The sequence below is a fragment of the Anabrus simplex genome, chromosome 11, assembly GCF_040414725.1.
Source record: "Anabrus simplex isolate iqAnaSimp1 chromosome 11, ASM4041472v1, whole genome shotgun sequence".
NCBI lineage: Eukaryota > Metazoa > Arthropoda > Insecta > Orthoptera > Tettigoniidae > Anabrus > Anabrus simplex.
This window is the reverse complement of record NC_090275.1, coordinates 1,614,763-1,637,434: the sequence shown is the minus strand read 5'-3', so window position 1 is coordinate 1,637,434 and position 22,672 is coordinate 1,614,763. Positions and strand designations below refer to the sequence as shown.

The window sequence follows — 22,672 nt, the reverse complement described above, 5'->3', positions numbered from 1 at the left end:
CACACATTTCTGAAGAGCCAGCAGGCAGGACAAAGTAAAGTGAAACTTTAAGAGTTCTTCTGAGAAGAGTTCATCATTTTTTCTATGTTCCGACTAACTAATGAAGTCTCCCTTGAGTTCCTGATCAACATACACTGCAGGATATTCTCCTTCACTCTCAACAATAGCTATAAAGACCAACGGTAAAATTTCATTTTAAATATTGTGCAGAGACGTGAAAGCATGATCTTGAACATGATATAACTCCTTCATATAACCCAATTTTTGACACAAGGTGTTACATTAAATAATACACATCTTACGAGGAGATAAAAACAGGGACGAATGTAGAAAACATGCATCGTTGAGAAAGCAAAAGTTATACATATTAAAAATAAGCTTAACCACACAACTTGCAGTGCGAAAATATTTGCCTTGAATGATTCCTGAATACAAAACGCACGCGCACACACTTCTAAAGAGCCAGCAGGCAGGAAAAAGTAAGGTGAAACCTTAAGAGTTCTTCTGAGAAGAGTTCATCATTCTTTCTATGATCTGACTAACTAATGAAGTCTCCCTTGAGTTCCTGCTCAACATACACAACAGGAAATTCTCCTTAACTCTCAACAATAGCTATAAAAGACCAACGGTAAATTGTATTTTAAATACTGTGCAGAGATGTGGAAGCTTGATCTTGAACATATTATAACTTCTTCATTTAACCACCTTTGAAAGTTTCTCTCTATATTACATAGCTTCATTAACACACCATTCTGTAGATGAATAAAATAATCTTGTAATCCTCACAGGTCCGGTATTCAGCTCGACAAGAATATAAAATAGGTATTAAGGAATACTTTGTTGAGAGTTTGGAGGTTGACTGTGCCAGTATTTGTGGTGTATTGTTGCAGCGTTACGTGTAGGGTGGGGGCAGGTTTCTATGATATTTATTGCTGGACATGAGGCGGTAAAGCTATGGCGCGAGATGAAGAGGAACAGAGCGTGTTGGATAGTTTAGGTCTGGGCAGCGGCTGTTGTTGGATTAGGAGGGGAGAGGGGAGGAGCGGTAGGTGAGGAGGAGTGGAAGGGGGGGAAGTATGGAGGGTGATGTGGTGAAAGTGTGTGGCGTGACAAAGTATTATGCATAATCTGAAAGACAGATCTGTTTTTCGGGATATTCATGTTTTTGAAAAATTCAATGAGAAAGTCGAATAGGATCTTTGGTTTCTCTGAGATATCATTTAAGTTTAGGTTGGCTGATGATGACGCAAACACAGCGTCGAAACTAGTTCCAAGTGCAAATACAAGTTATAAATAAATATAACATTTTTGTATTGAAAAGGTGGACCGTTTTAAGTTTTCCTATCATCCTTTCTCAGTTCAATACGGACAAAATGAAATTCCTAGGTTTAAATCTTTGTCTTCACGCTAACGCCAAAAATTGGCTTTAGTTAGGCCTATGCTGTATTTTCTTGCGGCTGCACAATTATTCTACATTTTTCGAGCGTTTAATAACCATGAACTTAAAATAGACATCATAATATCGACGAGAGCCCGTTGAAAATTTGCCGGCAATACCTCTTCCACCTATCTTTATAATACAATTATCCGCCACGAAAATATACCTGCTGTCTATAAACTTAGTTTTACTAAGCTTCAGGCACAGTAGACTCTGCCACTGAGTAGCCGTGGCCTTTCTAAGAATTCGAAGGCTCGCATGTTTTGATGTCCTGTAGATTTGAGAAACATTTTTGTAGAGGCTAATAGAACGCCATTCTCTCTTCACTATTTCCCGAGATCCAGTAACGTTACACACAGGCACTGTACAACCCGTTGTCACGGCTATAGCAGTGTATATAATAAAGAAGCGGTCGTTTATTATAGACGTGTTTTGCCTGTGTGCACGCGTACGGGGCTGAAAGGTGCAGCGTGGTTACTATGGTAGTTGCCAGTGGTTTTCATTACTGTTAGGCTGGGAATGGAAGACAACCCGTGATTTTTCGCATGAAATCCTGAGGGTAAAAGTACACGTCGTCTTGGATTCGGAGAAATACAGTATCACTCTACAGTCTTCTGTGGCAAACATTTCAGTTTTCTTCTTCAAATGGCGTCACCTAACCTAACCGTATATGTGTCATGAAAACATATTTCAAACGCATGTAGATAAATGATAACCTCCTCTCTAAAAATTTACATGGGAATAGCCTTTCCAAAATTCAACTAGACGTGAGAAAATATAATCTAACCTCGGAAATCAGTGACACGCTCTGCCATATCTTGAGGTGTATCACATTCTTAATTAATGTCAGTGTAGAGTATGAAAATTAAGCTAGCGTTTGCTTAGCCTTTATATCTAACAAGTTAACAACTGCTATCGGCCTCGTTATTTATGTATTTATTACGAAAAAGTGTTGTCCTCTTTCATTTTGAATTTTCTTTCAGAGAACAGCAGTCAACGAGTATTACTAATCGACTCCGACATCGCCTTCAAATGTCGACCAGAGAGTACGCAAGTGCACATAGCGAGAAAACGATATTGCACTGAAATGAATGATCGCATTTTGTAGCACGCGTTTCAGTTTTCTTATTCAAACAGCGTCACCTAACCTAACTAATACTATGTGTAATTATGAAAACATATATCAGGCACCAGTAGAGAAATGAACTTCTCGCTATAAATTTACATGATAACAGCCTTTCCCAAAATTTAACCAGACGTGAGAGAATATAAAACTAACCACTGAAATCAATGATCCACTTTGCCATATCTTGAGGTGTATCCCATTATTACTTAATTGCAGTATCTAGCATTAAAATTAAGGGATCGTTTAGTCAGCCTTTATTTTTAATGAGTTAACTGTTATTGGACATGTTATTTACACATTTATTACAAAAACATAACTCTTTCATTTCAAATTTTCTTTACGGAACTGCGGTCGACAGGTATTACTAATCGACTCCGACATCGCCTTTGAATGTCAATGAGAGAACTTGCTAGTGGACATAGCGAGGAAACGATATTTAAGGTAATAGATCGCATGCAACATAATCGCTGGGGTGCACAAATATCGGTAACGGAAAAAAACGTGCGCGCTTAATCGCTCGTAATAACGAATGCGTCACTGATAAGGCTTACGTTGTAACCGAAGTATAATACACAGTTTAACATAGGAATTTTGAAGGGGCAGCAAAATATTGTTGCTTTAACGGGATTCTTGTTCTATGCCGTACTCGTTATGTCGGACTTCTACTGTATTTTGTTGTACATTGGGAAATTTCCGTGGAATTATAGTTCACTTCGACTATTTGTCCTGATTATCGGAGGGCGATTACACTCACAGTAACAACACTACACTTCGTCGTACGGTGGCGTGTTGCTTTACTGTCGATGATCATATTATGAGATTTCATTTCCATCAAAAGCGATATTATCTGTGGGCAAGTTTCAACTCGTTTGAGCAATCTTCAGCGAAAAAAGGTGGCTCAAACGAGTTGAAACATGTTTGACTATTACTACTCCATTTAATGATGGAGATGTGTATGTATTGAATAGGAGGACATATTAAATTTCCTTTGTAAAGTGAAAACCATCAATACGGAATGATTCTAATATCTTGTGAAGTTATGCTCATGCTTAGCCATATTTGAGCAGTGTGTAGGAAGACGACAGCTGACTGGCTTTTAGCGCACGCACCAACGAATTTCATTGGTTGTGACAAGCAAAGAGTCGCAGAAGATGGTTCTATTTCCATTTTCGAACCAATATTGAAACTTAAAATTGTCTAGCTAAACACCGGCTGAACATTGTTTGTGCCATGGAAGATTGTGCGTAACTTAGATTTTGTTTATGTAGACGTTGTCTAAGGCTTAAAACTAGTCATCGTTTCTACAATTGGCCCTTTGTCAGACACCTGATCTGTTTCAAAATACACTGACTGACAGAGCAAATGAAACACCAAGAAGGAGTAGTTCGAAAGGGATGAAAGTTGGGGAAAAAACAGAGACGGCACGGACGAATAATTGATGTTTATTTCAAACCGATATGCAGGTTACACAATGCGCACGGCATCGACTCAGTAGGATGTAGGACCACCGCGAGCGGCGATGCATGCAGAAACACGTCGAGGGATGGTTCTCCATTCTCTGTCAACCATTTGCCACAGTTGGTCGTCCGTACGAGGCTGGGGCAGAGTTTGCAAACGGCGTCCAATGAGATCCCACACGTGTTCGATTGGTGAGAGATCCGGAGAGTACGCTGGCCACGGAAGCATCTGTACACCTCGTAGAGCCTGTTGGGAGATGCGAGCAGTGTGTGGGCGGGCATTATCCTGCTGAAACAGAGCATTGGGCAGCCCCTGAAGGTACGGGAGTGCCACTGGCCGCAGCACATGCTGCACGTAGCGGTGGGCATTTAATGTGCCTTGAATACGCACTAGAGGTGACGTGGAATCATATGAAATAGCGCCCCAAACTATGATGCCGCGTTGTCTAGCGGTAGGGCGCTCCACAGTTACTGCCGGATTTGACCTTTCTCCACGCCGACGCCACACTCGTCTGCGGCGACTATCACTGACAGAACAGAAGCGTGACTCATTGGAGAACACGACGTTCCGCCATTCACTCATCCAAGTCGCTCTAGCCCGGCACCATGCCAGGCGTGCACGTCTATGCTGTGGAGTCAATGGTAGTCTTCTGAGCGGACGCCGGGAGTGCAGGCCTCCTTCAACCAATCGACGGGAAATTGTTCTGGTCGATATTGGAACAGCCAGGGTGTCTTGCACATGCTGAAGAATGGCGGTTGACATGGCATGCGGGGCTGCCACCGCTTGGCGGCGGATGCGCCGATCCTCGCGTGCTGACGTCACTCGGGCTGCGCCTGGACCCCTCGCACGTGCCACATGTCCCTGCGCCAACCATCTTCGCCACAGGCGCTGCACCGTGGACACATCCCTATGGGTATCGGCTGCGATTTGACGAAGCGACCAACCTGCCCTTCTCAGCCCGATCACCATACCCCTCGTAAAGTCGTCTGTCTGCTGGAAATGCCTCCGTTGACGGCGGCCTGGCATTCTTAGCTATACACGTGTCCTGTGGCACACGACAACACGTTCTACAATGACTGTCGGCTGAGAAATCACGGTACGAAGTGGGCCATTCGCCAACGCCGTGTCCCATTTATCGTTCGCTACGTGCCCAGCACAGCGGCGCATTTCACATCATGAGCATACCTCAGTGACGTCTGTCTACCCTGCAATTGGCATAAAGTTCTGACCACTCCTTCTTGGTGTTGCATTTGCTCTATCAGTCAGTGTAAATATTTTGTGTCTACCGGTAATTTAAAAGACAACCATATTTGAATATAACTGTAATGCAGTTTATATTTGGAGTGGCGCTCTTGATGGCTCAGAAATCTCAACCGTTGTTAAAAATAGTCTTTTGAACTGTAGTAACAAACTCACTGTATGGATAAAACTTTATTGTATTAAGACCTCTTGCACTAGGGTTTTTCCGGACTAATTTCCTTTCCGACACAAATGTGTTCAAATGTCTCAGCTGCTAGAGCTTGTTTTGGACGAAGATTTCTCTTATCGGAGACAGATTCATTTCTCACCACTGTATAAGGAACTACAACACAGCATGTTATGATGGCCAGCAGCCCCCATGTATTATGTTACAACATAACATATGCATTTTTTGTAAGACTTTCTCTTTCGAAGATGCTATTATCTCTCGATGTCTTGTGTAATGTGCCCTCAACTGGCTGGTAGAGAGTAGAAAGTTTCTCGTTCTGTCGAGAAAACTCCAATACCTGACCTGGCAATCACATGGGACCTTCTACAGCCTCGCACTGTTTCTTGCATGTCCTTCATATGATTTTCTTGTTACAGAGGACTTGCTTGAACAATGGTGAACGAGAAATCCTGGTCGACAAGGATCTTGCCTCTATTGAAGGTATGGCTCTGGACTGGGTGTCCAACAACCTGTACTTTGTAGATGGAATGAAGGCAAAGATCGAGGTGGTGCGCACGGATCTACACAACGAGGGACGAATGAGACGTACGATCCTGGGACCCGAGCAGGGCATTAAGAAACCTCGTGGCATTGCTGTGCATCCCATGCAAGGGTGAGTCTCGTATAAAAGTATACGAGGATTTTCAATATCATTGCGCGTTCATTCGCTTCTTGTTGTGTTTTGGAGTAGTGAGCAGCCATTGTTGCTCATGGTCATGGTTAATTTGGTAGCTCTGCCATTCCCTTCTGGAGAAGCAGTTGTCCTGCATTGTAATGAAAAATAATGAGATTTGCCAGGATGTATACAATTTATTGTAGTTATTGATCTTCAGTAAATGGTGTTACAATAACAAGAGAATAGAATATTTATCAGGAAATACATTCTGTTAGTTGTTGGAATGATTCCTGATACATTTTCTCTTTGTCGACAAACTCTCCTCAGACTCCTCAGAACCTTCCATTGTACTTCATATAAACCTCACTTAGTGTTTATGCCATTGTTGGAAATCTTTATGTGAGCTGCTAGGAAACACATTATTTTCTTATTCTTCATCTTCATTGAGTAATTCTTACATTGGTTTCATTTCTGGAGATGTGATCGAAATGTGAGTTACCCATGGCCTCATGAACATTCTGCAATATGTGCACATTTTAAAAGCATACACACTTCCAACACGCCACCAAGTTTCAAATTGGAGATGTTTTGATTTAAAAAAACAAAACTAGTTAGGTACTTCGATGGTATTTCCGTCCAGGTGCTCTTGCCATGGAGTTCATTTTCTGAATGTTTATTTTAAGGCCAAACTTCTTGCTTACTTTGCTGACACACTTCATGAGGAATTTAAGGTTTTCTAAATTGTCACTCCATAGTGGCCTACTTGTTTTCGGGAGTGTAATGGAACGTATACGACTCGTCACCAGTGACGATTCCTTTCAGAAAGTCATGCCCTTCTGCGGTGTCAGCATTCACCATGGTTGGCAATATTCATCTTGTTCGCCCTCTCCTTTTCCTGTCGTATTGGAGTGTCTTTCTTAATCTTGAGGTGAGTGTTCCTTCAGATCTAACTTTTTCATCCCTGAGACTTTCGTTAGCCAGATGGTTATAGATCTGCCACATTCTCTTTTCCCTGTTGCGATGGATGAGTTTCTTCACATTGTAATCATTTGATCTGTGCATCTTGTACCATACCATGTCAGATGTGATTCTGGATAGTTTATCCATGATGGGTACCCCTGACATGCTGTATTTCCCTGTGCAATTTTGCACCTTTTTTAAAACAAATTTCTTGTTCTTAAATAAAACTGCATAAATTACAAGGTCCTTTTCTCAAAGGTTTCAAGTTACACTGAAATTGCAGATAGTCAGTAAAGTCATCATGATAGCTGTGGAAATACAATTTTGTATGAACATCTGTTTACAGTTCCCTTGTACTTCACCTCTAGTGGACCTCTCCATGTTGTAGGGTATGCAGGTTTTTCCAGTTTCATGTTTATTAGGTACTCTTGCGGAAGTATCGACTGCTCTGGAATGTACAGATGTGTGTTTGTAAGGGACTTGATTCCTGTAGACGTGTGTGTGTGTGTGTGTGTGAATTTGTTTTTTGTTTTTAGGATGTTTGTAGAAATATTTTGTTTTTGAATACAATAATAAGGAAGAGTTACGGACAGTAATTTACATAGCAACCCATTAACGCGTGAAGCATATACAAGGGCAGATTGGAAAGTAATGCCGGATAATTTTTTTCTCAAAAAGTTTAATATTTACCAAAACCAAACCAGTCATGAATAAACTTACATCTTTGACCTGCCTTTCTACATAGTCACCAAGTTTCTCAACACATTTCTCCCATCCTGGTACCAGTTTCAATATGCCCTGTTCGTAGAAGTCCATTTGGTTGGAGTATAGCCGTCTGCGGACTGCTGATTTCACTTCCTCATCTGTCGCAAAGTGTTGGCCGGCCAGGAATTTCTTCATGGGACCAGACAGATGAAAGTTCGACGGTGCCAAGTTCGGACTGTATGGTGGATGCTGGAGCACCTCCCACCCAAATCCGGCAAGTTTCTCATGAACAGGAGCGGCAGCATGGGGACAGGCATTGTCATGAAGTTTGACACTCAGCATTAATGTTGCGGCGTTTGTCATGAAAGACACGACACAACTTAGTCAAAGTTTTAATGTAGGCTGCAGCAATCACAGTGGTCCCATGTTCAGCAAAGTCCACCAATAACACACGAAACAGGTCCCAGAACACTGTCACAAGCACTTTCCTAGCAGATTGAGGTCCTTGTGGTTGTCTCAAGTTCTTAGGCACCCAGCGAGCACTAACTTTACGGAATTTCAACGTGTCACGAACAGTGTTGAACGTCTGGGATAACGTTTGCAGGTGCACACGCCGGTCGTTCAAAATTGCTGCCTCAATGGCGCGGACATTCTGTGGAGTTGAAGCTGTTACCGGCCGCCTGGAGTGTGGCGAAGCACTAAGGTTCACACGGCCCTCTTGGAAGAATGCACACCACGTGGAGCCATTTCTACGGTTCAGACAGTCGTTCCTGTACACGCCACGCATGCGCCTGCGAATTTCACTCGGTGTATTCGTTTTGGCCTACAAATTTAAAGTTAAAAATTTCATTGTTCCGTATTGAAGAATATTACAGTTAAAATTGAAATAATTGATAAATAGATTCAACCTATTCAATACAAAAGAATAAGAAATGTAGTAAATAACATTCCCATTTAATAATTAGAAATGGTACCGGTTTCGACCCTAGTCCAGGTCATCGTCAGCCGATTAAAACATGAAAAACAATGCGTAGGAAAAGGAAAAGATTAAGTACACTCCGGATCAGTAGAAGAGGCGATATAAATGAAAGGGGGTAGACACTGTAAAACTCAGAAGAAGTAAAATGCAAGTCACTCAAAAGAAAACAGTGCGCAATTCTCTGAGCGACAGCATGACACACGCAGCGCTCGGCAAGGTCTCACAATGTTAACGAATAGCGGAGAATGGTTAAATGAGCAAGTTTTTAAACACTGTCAGGCACAAAGTCACATCACAATCGAAGATCCATGATCGTGCAGGAGTTGAAGACGAGTAGATCCATTGAAGCAACTTGTCAGCTCCCGGTGATCAGCGCGACACATTCAATATCAGGCACTGTGGTTTCAAACGCCAAAGTAAAATGTAGAATAGCGTGAAGATCCAGTAATTTTCCTTGGTCGCCTGAAAGTAAGTATATAGATAAATATAATACAATTCAATATAATTTGATAAGTAATTGTGCTCCTATAGAATACTTAGAACAGTTGACGTGAAAAAACAATTGTGAAGAGAAAAAAATTAGTAAAAAGCGCAATACCGGAAACAAATGAAAACTTATATGCACAGTGCGCAATTTTTTAAAACGTAAAAAATTCAGGTCTTGATTGAAGTAGTTGAAATCGGCGTAAGGCAGGAGTTGAGTATGAATGAGAAGAAGCGAAATGAAGGTGGAATTGTTTTTTTTTATATATATATAATGTAAAGATAGAATAAATTAATAGAGGAAGAGGAATAGTGGAATAAGGTAAGAATAAAAGAAATTGAAATTAAATGGTGTTGAGGAAGGATAAGATAGGGAGATAGATGATGGAGGGGTAGTTAAGGGTGGGTTAGGAGGGTGGGTTATTGGAGGTAGAAAATGTGGGTAGAACTTTGTAAGGCATGGAAAATAGAATTGGGGTTTTAAATTTAGAATTTTTGAGAAGAAGAATTAGGAAATCGAAAAGAATAACCAACAAAATTTGGTTAAAAAACGAAATTAGTTTCTTATACAAGAAAAAAACATTTTTAAACAACAGATTAAACGAAACACATCTAGAAATTGCCAATCTTCTCCCGAGTGCACAATGGAACCTTTTCCTAACTCAAGTAGATAATAAATTATTTCATGAATTGTCAATTAAACAACAAACCCTGGAGGAAAAAACTCAACATTCTTAAGAACAAATCTTCTTCACATAAATTTCAGTTTAAGAACATTAACACACCCTCCAAAACTATTGATCATTTCCATCCTCCCATTGTAAATTTATCTTAAACAACTCTGAGTGATGATGAAAACTCAATTCTTTCAAAGGGCCTCAAACACAATTGGCCCAACCTCAACACTTCCAATTTAGCCACTAATTTAATTATTGAATCTGAAATAGCCATTAACAAAATGCCACAGATGAACAAGATGAAATCAGATATGAAGTAAAAAGAAAACTCGAAAAAAATCTTCCTTAACAATGACAAAATCACTTCTCGTAATAATAATAATAATAATAATAATAATAATAATAAACCGAGCTCGATAGCTGCAGTCGCTTGAGTGCAGCCAGTATTCGGGAGATAGTAGGTTCGAACCCCACTGTCGGCAGCCCTGAAGATCGTTTTCCGTGGTTTCCCACTTTCACACCATTTAAAGATAAAAATTTCATTGTTCCGTATTGAAAGTATTAACGTTAAAAATTAAATAATTGAAAAAGAGGTTCAACCTATTCAATACATAAGAGAAAGAAATGTAGTGATTACATTCTTATTTAATAGGTTGAACCTCTTTTTCAATTATTTAATTTTTAACATTTTCACACCAGGCGAATGCTGGGGCTGTACCTTAATTAAGGCCACGGCCGCTTCCTTCTCACTCCTAGCCCTTTCCTGTCCCATCGTCGCCATAAGACCTATCTGTGTCGGTGCGACGTAAAGCAACTAGAAAAAAAATTAATAATGAAAATAATAATAATAATATTAATAATTCAATTAATAATAATAAACTCATCTCGGACCTTAAAAGGAAAATCAGTGACAGTAATCTCATCATCACCAAATCTGATAAAGGCAACACTTCTGTCATAATGGAAAAAAACTGACTACTTGGATAAAACCAAACATTTTTTCAGCGACTCTTCTTTTTCTATAGTAAAAAAAGACCCAACCACAAAAATCCAACGCCTAATGCTTTTTCTAAATCTGGAGTGTACAGATTCAAATGTAACTATTATAACCCCTCCTACATCGGACAAACTGGCCGCAACTTCAATATCAGATACTCCGAACATATCAACGCCATTAAATACAATAGATTCTTCGCCATAGGACAACACATACAAGACTCCAACCATAGTTTCACCAATGTTGAAAAAGTCATGAAAATACTTAAAATCATAAACAAAGGCCCCCTCTTAAACACTACTGAAAATTGCTTTATTCACCTTGATCAATACTTCAACCGTAATTTCAATTTAAATGACATTTCTGAAAAACCCAATATCCTTTTCGATTTCCTAATTCTTCTCAAAAATTCTAAATTTAAACCCAAATTCTATTTTCCATGCCTTACAAAGTTCCTACCCACATTTTCTACCTCCAATAACCCACCCTCCTAACCCACCCTAAACTACCCCTCCGTCATCTATCTCCCTATCTTATCCTTCCTCAACACCATTTAATTTCAATTTCTTTTATTCTTATCTTATTCCACTATTCCTCTTCCTCTATTAATTTATTCTATCTTTACTTTATATATATATTTTAAAAAAACAATTCCACCTTCATTTCGCTTCTTCTCATTCATACTCAACTCCTGCCTTACGCCGATTTCAACTACTTCAATCAAGACCTGAATTTTTTACGTTTTAAAAAATTGCGCACTGTGCATATAAGTTTTCATTTGTATCCGGTATTGCACTTTTTACTGTTTTTTTTTTCCTCCTCACAATTGTTTTTTCACGTCAACTGTTCTAAGTATTCTATAGGAGCACAATTACTTATCCAATTATATTGAATTGTATTATATTTATCTATATACTTACTTTCCCGCGACCGAGGAAAATTACTGGTACTTCAAGCTATTCTGCATTTTACTGTGGCGTTTGAAACCACAGTGCCTGATATTGAATGTGTCGCGCTGATCACCGGGAGCTGATAAGTTGCTTCAATGGATCTACTCGTTTTCAACTCCTGCACGATCATGGATCTTCGATTGTGATGTGACTTTGTGCCTGACAGTGTTTAAAAACTTGCTCATTTAACCGTTCTCTGCTATTCATAAACATTGTGAGACTTTACCGGGCGCTGCGTGTGCCATGCTGCCACTCAGAGAACTGCGCACTGTTTTCTTTTGACTGTCTTTAATTTTACTTCTTCTGAGTTTTACAGTGTCTACCCCCTTTCATTTATATCGCCTCTTCTACTGATCCGGAGTGTACTTAATCTTTTCCTTTTCCTATGCATTGTTTTTCATGTTTTAATTGGCTGACGATGACCTGGGTCGAAACCGGTACCATTTCTAATTATTAAATGGGAATGTAATTTACTACATTTCTTATTCTTTTGTATTGAATAGGTTGAATCTATTTATCAATTATTTCAATTTTAATTGGCCTACAAATATCGAAATACACTTCGCTGCTCTTCACATGTGGATGACAGTAACATGCACGCCATGTTTGTTTCGTAGATCAGGCTTCTCTCGCCAGAGCTACACGTGAAAACAAAATACCCTCTGTAGTGCAAGCTTCAAACTATCATCATCATCTTCATTTTCCGTTTCCAGCTTCCCGGGTCGGGTTGTGAATCAAGTTCTTCAATCGCTACCTGTCTCTCCACCACTCTTCTCCTTTTTTAAGTACATCTTCTGGTTTTCCTCCCCTCTTTTCTATGCATTTCTGCACTGAATCTGTCCACCTCTTTCATGGTGTTCCTCATGGTCCTCTTTCCTGTTAACTTCTCTGAAAAAGCTCTTTTTTTTTTTTTTTTCCACTCTCCCTTCTACCATTCTCATCATATGCCCATACCACTTTAGCTTTGCTGTTTCTATCCTGTCTTGAAGTTTCAAGATTCCTGTCTTTCTTTCCTTATCTCTTCATTTCTAATTCTATCCTTTCTGGCCTTGCCCTCGATCCATCTTAGGAATTTCATCTCTGCTGCCTGTTTTCTACTCTCCTCTCACTTTGTTGTAGTCCACAATCCAGGTGCATAGGTTAGTAGGGGTTCATAATAGGTTGAATATAACACTTTCTTTACATTTCTTCGGGACATCGTAGTTGTATTCTTTTCCCAGTTTCCTTAGTAATATTTCCATCTTCTGTGATCACACTTCCCAAATACTTGAAACTTTAACCACTTCCAGTATTTTACCATTCAGTCTTTCATCAGGGCCAACATGGCTCTAATGAAAGACGGATATGTCCGAAGAACAATGTAAGAATTGAGACTGTGAATATTTTGACCCTGACTGGAAAAACCTGAAGAACTTATCGATATGATGAAGAGGAAAAAATCTATCCATATTGGGAATGAGTGAAACAAAATGGAGAAAGGCAGGTAGCAAGATTCTCGGAGATGGCTACTAATTAGTATGGTGTGGACGTGAGGAAGAGGCCAGAAATGGTGTAGCTTTCCTGGTAACAGAAGACATGGACGCCATTTTCGAAGTATCCTTTAAGAATAATAGGATCATGAAATTATCTGTGCAGCTGGAGTCCACAAATTACACGGTAGTGCAGGTTGGATGTAGTGCTCAAGAGAAGAAAGACCTGTGTGGAGTAACAGGATCGACCATGAAAGAAAGAGACACCTTGGTGGAATGACAGAGTCAGATTGGCTATAAAAGAGAGAAATTGGGCAAAAAAGATACTAGACAAAGAAAAGCAAAGAAATGCACAAGATCAAGGTGGCTGAGAAATAACTAAACTACAGGAAATCTACAGGGCAAAAAAAACGTACAGCTAAGAGGACAGTAAGAGAAGAGAAAGAGAAAGAGAAAAAATGGAATGAGTTTGTGGAAAAGTTGGAAGAGGACAGCAGAGGAGACAAGAAACTTCTTTAGAGAGTAATTAAAAACAAGCGAAATAACTTAGGAGACATCAAGGTAATAGAGCAGGACAGTGGATCAGTAGTACGAGAGGAAGATGGAATCAGGAGAGAATTCAAGACCTTCTTTGACAAGCTCCTGAATGGAGACGCATCAAATGCAAGTCAAAACAGAGAAGAATGTGGAAAAACTGAAGAGCCCAGTAAAAATATGGAGCCACCAATCACATGGTTGGAGATGAAGAAGAGCCTTAAAGGTATGAAGAAAGGGAAAGCTGCAGGAATAGATGAGTTAAGTGTGGACATGTTAAGAGCAGGAGGAACCCCAGCAATCCAATGGCTATATAGACTCCTAAACGTAGTATGGCAGAAAAATACCATCCCAGAAGACTGAGAGAAAGGTATAATTTATCTATATTCAAGAAAGGCAGCAGACGGAAATGTACCAACTACCGTGAAATCACTCTACTCTGTCATGAACTAAAAATTCTGGAAAAAATTATAGAGAATAGACTACAAGAAATTGTAGAACCACTTTTCGAAGAGGGACAATATGGCTTTAGGCCTGGAAGATCAACAACAGATCTGATATTTGCTGTCAGGATGCTGATGGAAAAATATTGGGAAAAAGAGACGTCTTTATATCTACTGTTCCTCGGCATCAAAAAGACCTATGACAGCATACCAAGGGAGCCTATTTGGGAGTGCCTGAGAAAGCTTGAAGTTCGAGACAGTCTAATTTCAAAAGTTAAGGTCTTTATGAGAAAACCTGAAGCTGTGTACAAGTTGGTTCTGGACTGTCAGACTGGTTTGAGACAAAAAGGGGAGTACAACAAGGTAGTGCTTTGTCACCCCTATTATTTATCATTGTAATGGATACCATATTAAAGGCGCTAAAAGAAAACGGGCAACAAGACTTAAAAGCATTTGAATTTGCAGATGATGTAATTTGGGGTAATTCAGAGAAAGATGTAGAAGAGAGACTGCAGAGGTGGAGTCAGGAGTTTGAGAGATATGGATTAAACATCAACAAGGCTAAAACGGTGGTGTTGAAGGTACAGAAGGGTGACAATCAGCCAGAAATTGTGCTAAATGGCACTATGCTGGACAGTGTCACAGAATTTAAGTACTTGGGTAGTATAATGTCCAAGAATAACTTAGCTAAACATGAAGTAAATAGTTGAATCAGCAAAGCAATACATTTTTACCTCCAAGTAAGACAGCTACTATGGGATAAACAAGTACCACTCAAAACCAAGATGACACTGTATAAATAATACTACACCCGTATCCTCGCATAGAACCTGGAAACCGCTACATTAACAAGAAAGGACATCTCGAAACTCCAAGCAGCAGAAATGAAGTTCCTATGCACAATAATCCAGAAGACCAGGAGAGATAAAATCAGGAATGAAAAAGTCAGAGAAGACGTAGGACTAGAAGACTCCTTACTCCAGAAGATCCAAAAGGCAAGACTGAAGTGGTTTGGTCATATGAAAAGAACGAGTGCCAACAGGTCTGCAAGAAGGGAGTATGAAAGAGAAATCAGAGGAAAGAGACCAGTGGGCAGACCTAAAGAAAAATGGACAGACTTATGAAGAAGGATGTAGAGGAGAGAGGTCAGGAATGGGAGCGGATTGTGAACGAAGAATGGTTCATGGACAGAACAAAATGGAAGGGGCTCGTATACCACACCCGGGAAACTGGAGTTGGTCAACGATGATGAAGATGAGTTTTATCTTTCCTCTTCCTTCCTTCCTTCCTTCCTTCCCCTTGTCATCACTGTTGTTTTACTATTCTCTGTGCTTACTTTCATCCCAAATTTTTCTATCTCATTATTCCGTACATCTACTTGTTTTTGCACTTCCGTTTTATCCTCACCCCATATCACTATATCATCTGCAAACAACGTGGCTTTTGTTGCCTGTCATCCCAATCTCTGTTTAATGTTGTGATGAATTTCATCCATGACTACGATGAATAGTATGGGAGATAGTACACTTCCCCGTCGGAGATCAGTTTCAACTTTAAACCATTTTGTTTTTCCTATCTATCCTTGTCTTCACACTACTCACAAAGTTTTTGTACATAGCCTTTATCATTTGCACCACCACTCTGTTAACTTGTTTTTTCCTTAATGTGTCCCATACCAACTGTCTGGGCCTTCTCAATGTTAAATAAATGTCATCACTATGTCTTTTCCAAACTCCCATCTTTTCTCCATCATATGTCTTAATGTAAAGATCTCGTCAAATGTTGATCGGTCTTTCTTAAAACCATACTGTTCTTCAAACTGTATCGTTGTGAAATGTCAACATTCCAGCTGCAATACCAAGGCAGAAAAAAATTGTGAGTTACTTTACGATCTACCCTCGTATTTTAAATTATAGATAACACTGTCCTGCTGCCATCCTGTACTGCTTTTTAGGATGAATTCTGCATCCTCAATCAGGATCCGATGTTAATTTTCCCCCATCACATCACATTTTCTCAAAAATCCTATATGACTTTTATTTTATCACATGCACTAATGCACTTCCTATGTTGTTAGGAAGAGTGTTACTTTAATTTAGATTTCCATATACTTTTATTAATTTATTTTATTAATTTGACATCCTCCAGCCATCTCGTAGTCCTGTATTGTAATGGTCAGAGTATAGAGCCATCAGCTATGTACAACATTGCTGGCAACACGTGGTTTTTGCTGAATGGCGTCATCCTCTCGTTGTGCTTCATCCGCGACAGTCTGAGTTGCGTTTCGCTGGCTAGTGAAAAGAGATTTTTGTCTTCATAAGTGTTCTATATGTGAGTGACGTACTGTGTTAATATTTTTTTTTGAACTTGTATCTATCAACATGCCGCGACTTGGCTGCAAGAACAATCCAGATACATTCTGCTATGTATGTGAAAGTTTCATGCCGATGAGACAGCGGCGCAGTATATCCGAGTTCGTGAGAAAGGCTTACTATGCCTATTTTGGCTTGAAACTTGGAGACCAAGACAAGCCGTGGGTAACACATAAGGCTTGTAGAACCTCTATAGAGCAGTTACGGCAATGGGAGAACGGTAAGCGAACTGCGTTGCCATTCGGTATTCCAGTGGTGTGGCGAGAACCCCCAGGCAACAGTACTCGCTGCTACTTCTGTTCTGTGAATGTGAAGGTATTCAACAGCAGCAACGGAGGTAACATTGTGTATCCAAGGAATATTCGATCTGCAAATTTACCCGTTCCTCATGGCCCTGATATACCATTACTACAGCATCCAGAAAATTGACAGGATTGCCCCTCTTCTGAATGACGCAGAAATGGCGGGCACTAACTCTGACTGTGATTTCTCCCCTGAATGTGTTGAAAAAGAACAGAGACTGTTTGAGCAAAGTGCATTAAATGACTTCGTTCGAGATCTTGGCCTTACAAAGGAATCTGCCGAGTTACTCGGGTCTAGACTTTGTGAAAGGAACATGTTGGCACCAGGGACAACATAATATTGGTACAGACATTGCGAACAAGAATTTACACCCTTCTTTTCTGCAACAACATTCCGGAGGTTATCTTAAAACTAGGAGCACCACAGTATGACCCTATTGACTAGACTTTTCATCGACGCCTCGAAGCGTAGTTTGAAGTGCGTCCTTCTTCACAATGAAAACAAACTTGCATTCATTCCCGTTGCTCATTCAGTTGTTATGCGAGAAACATATGGAAATCTCGAAATGCTGTTGTGTAAACTGAAGTACCAGGAACACAAGTGGCAAGTGTGTGGTAATTTCAAAGTGACAGGCATTCTGTTGAACCTCCATGGCTCAGATGGCAGCGCCGCTGGATACTGTGGTTCAAATCCCGGTCACTCCATGTGAGATTTGTGCTAGACAAAGCGGAGGTGGGACAGGTTTTTCTCCGGGTAGTCCGGTTTTCCCTGTCATCTTTCATTCTAGCAAAACTCTCAATTATCATTTCATAGCATTTATCAGTCATTAATAAATCACTTTGGGAGTGGCGACCCCATTGTAATAATAGCCTATATATGGTTCATTCATTACATCCCTGACCCGATCAAAGACTGGAAAACAGGTTGTAGGTTTTTCCAGGTATTCTGTTCGGTGTACAAGGAGGTTACACAAAGCACATTTTTCATTCACATCTGGGCTATTTCCCTGAGAATATAGCAACGCTGAACGAAGAGCAAGGAGAAAGATTCCATCAGGATCTACAAGAAATGGACCGCGGATATCAAGCGAAATGGAATAAAATCGTGCTGGCAGATTACTGCTGGTTATTAAGGAGAGAAGGTCCAACTACTCCTCACACATGAAAAGTAAGGCAAAGACGTTTTTTTGCTAGTTGCGTTACGTCGCACCGACACAGATAGGTCTTATGGCGACGATGGGAAGGAAGCGGTGTGAAAATGCGAAACCACGGAAAACCATCTTCAGGGCTGTTGATAGTGGGGTTTGAACCTACTATATCCTGGATACTGGCTGCTCGTAAGCGACTGCAGCTATTGAGCTCGGTAAGACGTTTCTTATACTAAGGTAGGACATTATAAAATTGAAACCGTAGACTTACCATTCTCAGTACTTCATGAGGTTTAATGTGTGGTAAATTTTGGTCCATTTGGCTGTGTTTTTTCTACAGATCTGTTAACACAATACACTACATATCTTTATATTATGTTCATAAGTAAACCAGTGTAAGATAGGAGTGTTCAGATGGGTGAAAATAATAAGAAAGAAGCGTTCTTTACATGTGATAATAGTAATCTTGCGTGTGCGCGTGCTGCATATTTATCAAATTTTCATTTTGAATTTGCACAAAAACATGATGTGATAGGGTAAAACTTACTTCAGTTCCGGAATCAGCATGCTCGAAATATAAAAGATCACTATGTAAACTTCATGCAACGATCAGAAAGTTTGAATTCGCAGGTCAGTATAATTACAGTAACGTTTCTGCAGCCTTCAAGCTAAAGGTAATTGTTTTTGCTGAACAGCACGGTAACAGCCATGGAAAGAAAATTTTCAGTGAGTGGATACTTGATGTGTCACTGGCAGAAGTTGAAAGAAGCTAAAAACACAAACTATATTAGATGCTCGTTTAGATGTCTGGACACAGGGAAGTGTCTGAAAATTGACGAAATGTTTGTGTATGTCAATGAAATTCATAACATTGGCTGTAGTATATCTTATGAAGTGTTACAAATGAAGGCACGGAAGGTAACGCGTGAACGCAACGTTCCTATAAATCGGTTTTAGAGGCGGCTGGAGTCGGTTCTAGATCCACATTTTATTTCAAAATATCGCCACTAGTCTCGTTGCTGTCGACAGCTAACTCCACTGATAGTTACATCGCGGATGCATAGATGTCTGTAAGAAAGGCCAAGGCCGAGTGAGCGATTCCCCTCTCACCCTCCAGCGTCACATAGTCCGTCACCAGGAGGTTGTGATACAGTAGTTGCACGGAGCTGATGGTGTTGACATTTGTACAGAATGTGAAACTTTCCAGGAAATTATTGAGCATGGGTTAGTGCTGAGCAAAACAGTCAAAATAAGGTACTGTTTCCGACAAAAATAAATGAAATGGCGTATGGCTTTTAGTGCCGGGAGTGTTCAAAGACAAGTTCGGCTCGCCAGATGCAGGTCTTTTTATTTGATGTCGTAGGCGACCTGCGTGTCGTGATGTGGATGAAATGATGATGGAGACGACATATACACGCAGCCCCCATGCCAATTATGGTTAAAATTTCCGTCCCTGCCGGGAATTGAACCCGGGACCCCTGTGACTGGACACAGTTTCCGATGTTGAAATGAAGTAGTGCATCAACCCCGTCCCCACCTCACGTCTTTCCCTGTACCGCCAGTCAGTGATACATAATATAATTCTATCCAGTGAAAATACAAACCGATATAACAGAAGTTAATTCATTTATGCATTTTTTAATCACACAGTGATACTTTGGATATACGATAAATATTGTAATGTGACCAAGAACGGAATTTTCCAACAACCATGAGTAAAAATAAAAGCCTAACAAATTTATAACAGTTTTCCCCCCTTGGAAACAAACAGTTCTGAAATATATAAACAATGTATAAACCATCCCATTGTATATTGTGTTAAAACGATCAAATAACTTGTTTTCGGAGGCACAGAGGTGCCGGAATGTTGTCCCGCAAGAGTTCTTTAACGTGTCTACCTTCCAATACCACTGCACTGAGCCAGGATCGAACCTACCAAGGGGCAGAAGGCCTGCGTTCCATCCTTCGAGCCGTTGTGAAGAGTCTCTTTGTCTTTACAAAGACGGATTTGAAGTTGTATGTTTTCGTATGTTTTAAATAATACATGTTACAGCATCTAAATATCCATTAGTTCTGTATTTCATGACTTGAGTGGAGTGTAATTAGAGTAACTACTAAGCTCAAAAAAATGCCACTTCATTCTCGCTCTCGGTGACGTCAAGCGCTTTAGCCAATAGCAACGCTGCTCACCGGAATGACCTATCTGACCTGTGAGTTACGTTGTCCAGTTACGTTGGAAAACCCCATTTCCAAGAAATACAAGGATTGTAAACGACGGTTTTGTATACCTACCCATTATGAAACTCGGAAAAGGTGCTGGTAAAGAACGCAACAGCTGAGGGTCACTTCAACTTCCCTCTGTAGGTGGGGGTAGTAGAATAACACCCACAGTATCCCCTGCCTGTCATAAGAGGTGACTAAAGTGGGCCCCATAGGCTCTGAACTTGGGAGTCTGGGTTGGCGACCACGGAGCCCATAGCCGAGTCCTAGCTTTATTTCTACTTACTTGTGCCGGGCTCCTCACTTTCATATATCCTTCTTCAAGAGACGTCTCTTTTTTTTTTTTTTTTTCCTTGCTACAGTAGTGGCTTTACGTCGCACCGACACAGATAGGTCTTATGGCGATGATGGGACAGGAAAGGGCTAGGAGTGGGAAGAAAGCGGCCGTGGCCTTAATTGATTCGATTATTTCAGAAAGCAGTCAAGTGCCAAAAAATGGAAAAATGAGTTAATGGCAGAATGTTACTAAGAGGGTATACGCACATTTTGGTGCTGAAACCAGTCGAGAAACGTTGTCGTATAATGGTCGGGCATTACATTGAATTTCGTATTTAGTTCAGAAACCAGTTAAGTGATACTGCTTGGTTGGTTTCTGCGGTAAACTGCTGGTACCTTTCTGGTTGACACTGCTGTTCTGAATCCAGAATAACCAGCTGTTCATCTGTTTTTGTTGTCATTGTTGTGTTTCTGGAATCGCATGTTCCTAGTTTTGTGAACAACTGATTCAAAAAGTACTTCTTTTGTTTAGTGCAGTGTTTTTTTATATTCTTAGTGATATGTCAGAAAATTCAGAAGCGGGTTCGAATCCCACTGTCGGCAGCCCTGAAGATGGTTTTCCGTGGTTTCCCATTTTCACACCAGGAAAATGCTGGGGCTGTAACTTAATTAAGGCCACGGACGCTTCCTTCCAACTCCTAGGCCTTTCCCTATCCCGTCGTCGCCATAAGACCTATCTGTGTCGGTGTGACGTAAAGCCATTACTGTAGCAGAAAAAAAAAAAAAAGTTCAGAAGACGAACCTGTATCTAAAAAGGAAACGAGGAGTGGTAGACAAACTCACACGTGTAATATTATTCGGAATGCAAGGGTAAAAGGAGAAGTTTATATTTCTTACTCAGTCAAGGAAGTACTTGGTCTGAGCCCTACGTTATTCTTTGTTATTGTTTGTTTTAGGTGCCCATCAATATCAAGAAGATATGTGAACTAAATGCCTTAAAACCTTACCTGTTGGAATATCAACACTTTTATGACAACATTTTACAATGGCCTACTACAGAGACAGAATGTGCTGTGGAGTTTGTTTATGTGGATTGATTATCTCCTGTCATGATGAGCAGGCATTGCTGATTTCATCCTTTTGTATCAGCAATACAGTCTAAACCTATTAAAATATGTTATTTTTAACAAATATGGGCTTTATGACAAAATCCCTTCAAAATTCAAGAATTATCCCATAAAAATATGTTTGCAACACCCGTTTATTTCAGAAACCAGTTAAGTGGAAATTTTTTCCGGTTTTTACAGCAAAGTTAACAAGCACAAAATAGTTTTGCTTAGATAGAAATTATTAAGAGATATGATACTTTCAAGCTAAAATATTAAAACCCCTACCATAACATATTGTCTGATGCTAGACAGTTTCTTTCATTTTCCCAAAAATGACAGGACTTGGCGCTTGACTGGTTTCTGAAATAATTGATTCAATTAAGGTACAGCCCCAGCATTTGCCTGGTGTGAAAATGGGAAACCATGGAAAACAATTTTCACGGCTGCCGACAGTGGGGTGGTGGTGATTAAGTACAACTACAGTAGGCAACCATCCTCTATTAAAACTAATCAGAGAGAAAAAGTTGAAGCGATCCGACACTTCCAAAAAATGAAGATACCGGTCAAAGGAAGACAAGGGCCATGAAGGACGTGAAAATGAAAGACTCCCTAGCCCTCGCAAACCTAATAGCGTTGGGGTCAAAAGAGAATAAGAGTAGACCAAGGGAGGTCGGATAGGGTAGATGAACATGGGGAGCCTGGCACAAGTAAGTGGAAGCAGTGCCAGGACTCAGCTAAGGGCCCTGTGCTCGCCAGCACACGCTCCAAAGTACAGAGCCCCTGGGCCCCCTATTAGTCGCCTCTTACGACAGGCAGAGGATACCGTGGGTGTTATTCTACCACCCCCACCCACATGGGGGCGACAGTGGGGTTCAAACCTACTGTCTCCCGAATACTGGATACTGGCCGCACTTAAGCGACTGCAGCTATCGAGCTCGGTTC

The 22,672-nt window shown here is 40.4% G+C and overlaps 1 protein-coding gene across 3 annotated transcripts in view; it reads left to right on the top strand.

Moving 5' to 3' along the window:
• The window catches only part of LOC136883521 (sortilin-related receptor), a 698,235-nt gene that overhangs the window by 268,599 nt on the left and 406,964 nt on the right, over positions 1 to 22,672 (top strand). For all 3 annotated transcript variants that reach the window (XM_067155885.2, XM_067155884.2, XM_068229722.1), the window contains exon 12: positions 5,868 to 6,103. In XM_067155885.2, coding sequence (XP_067011986.2) covers positions 5,868 to 6,103 — 236 coding nt within the window. The remainder of the gene's footprint in view (positions 1 to 5,867; positions 6,104 to 22,672) is intronic.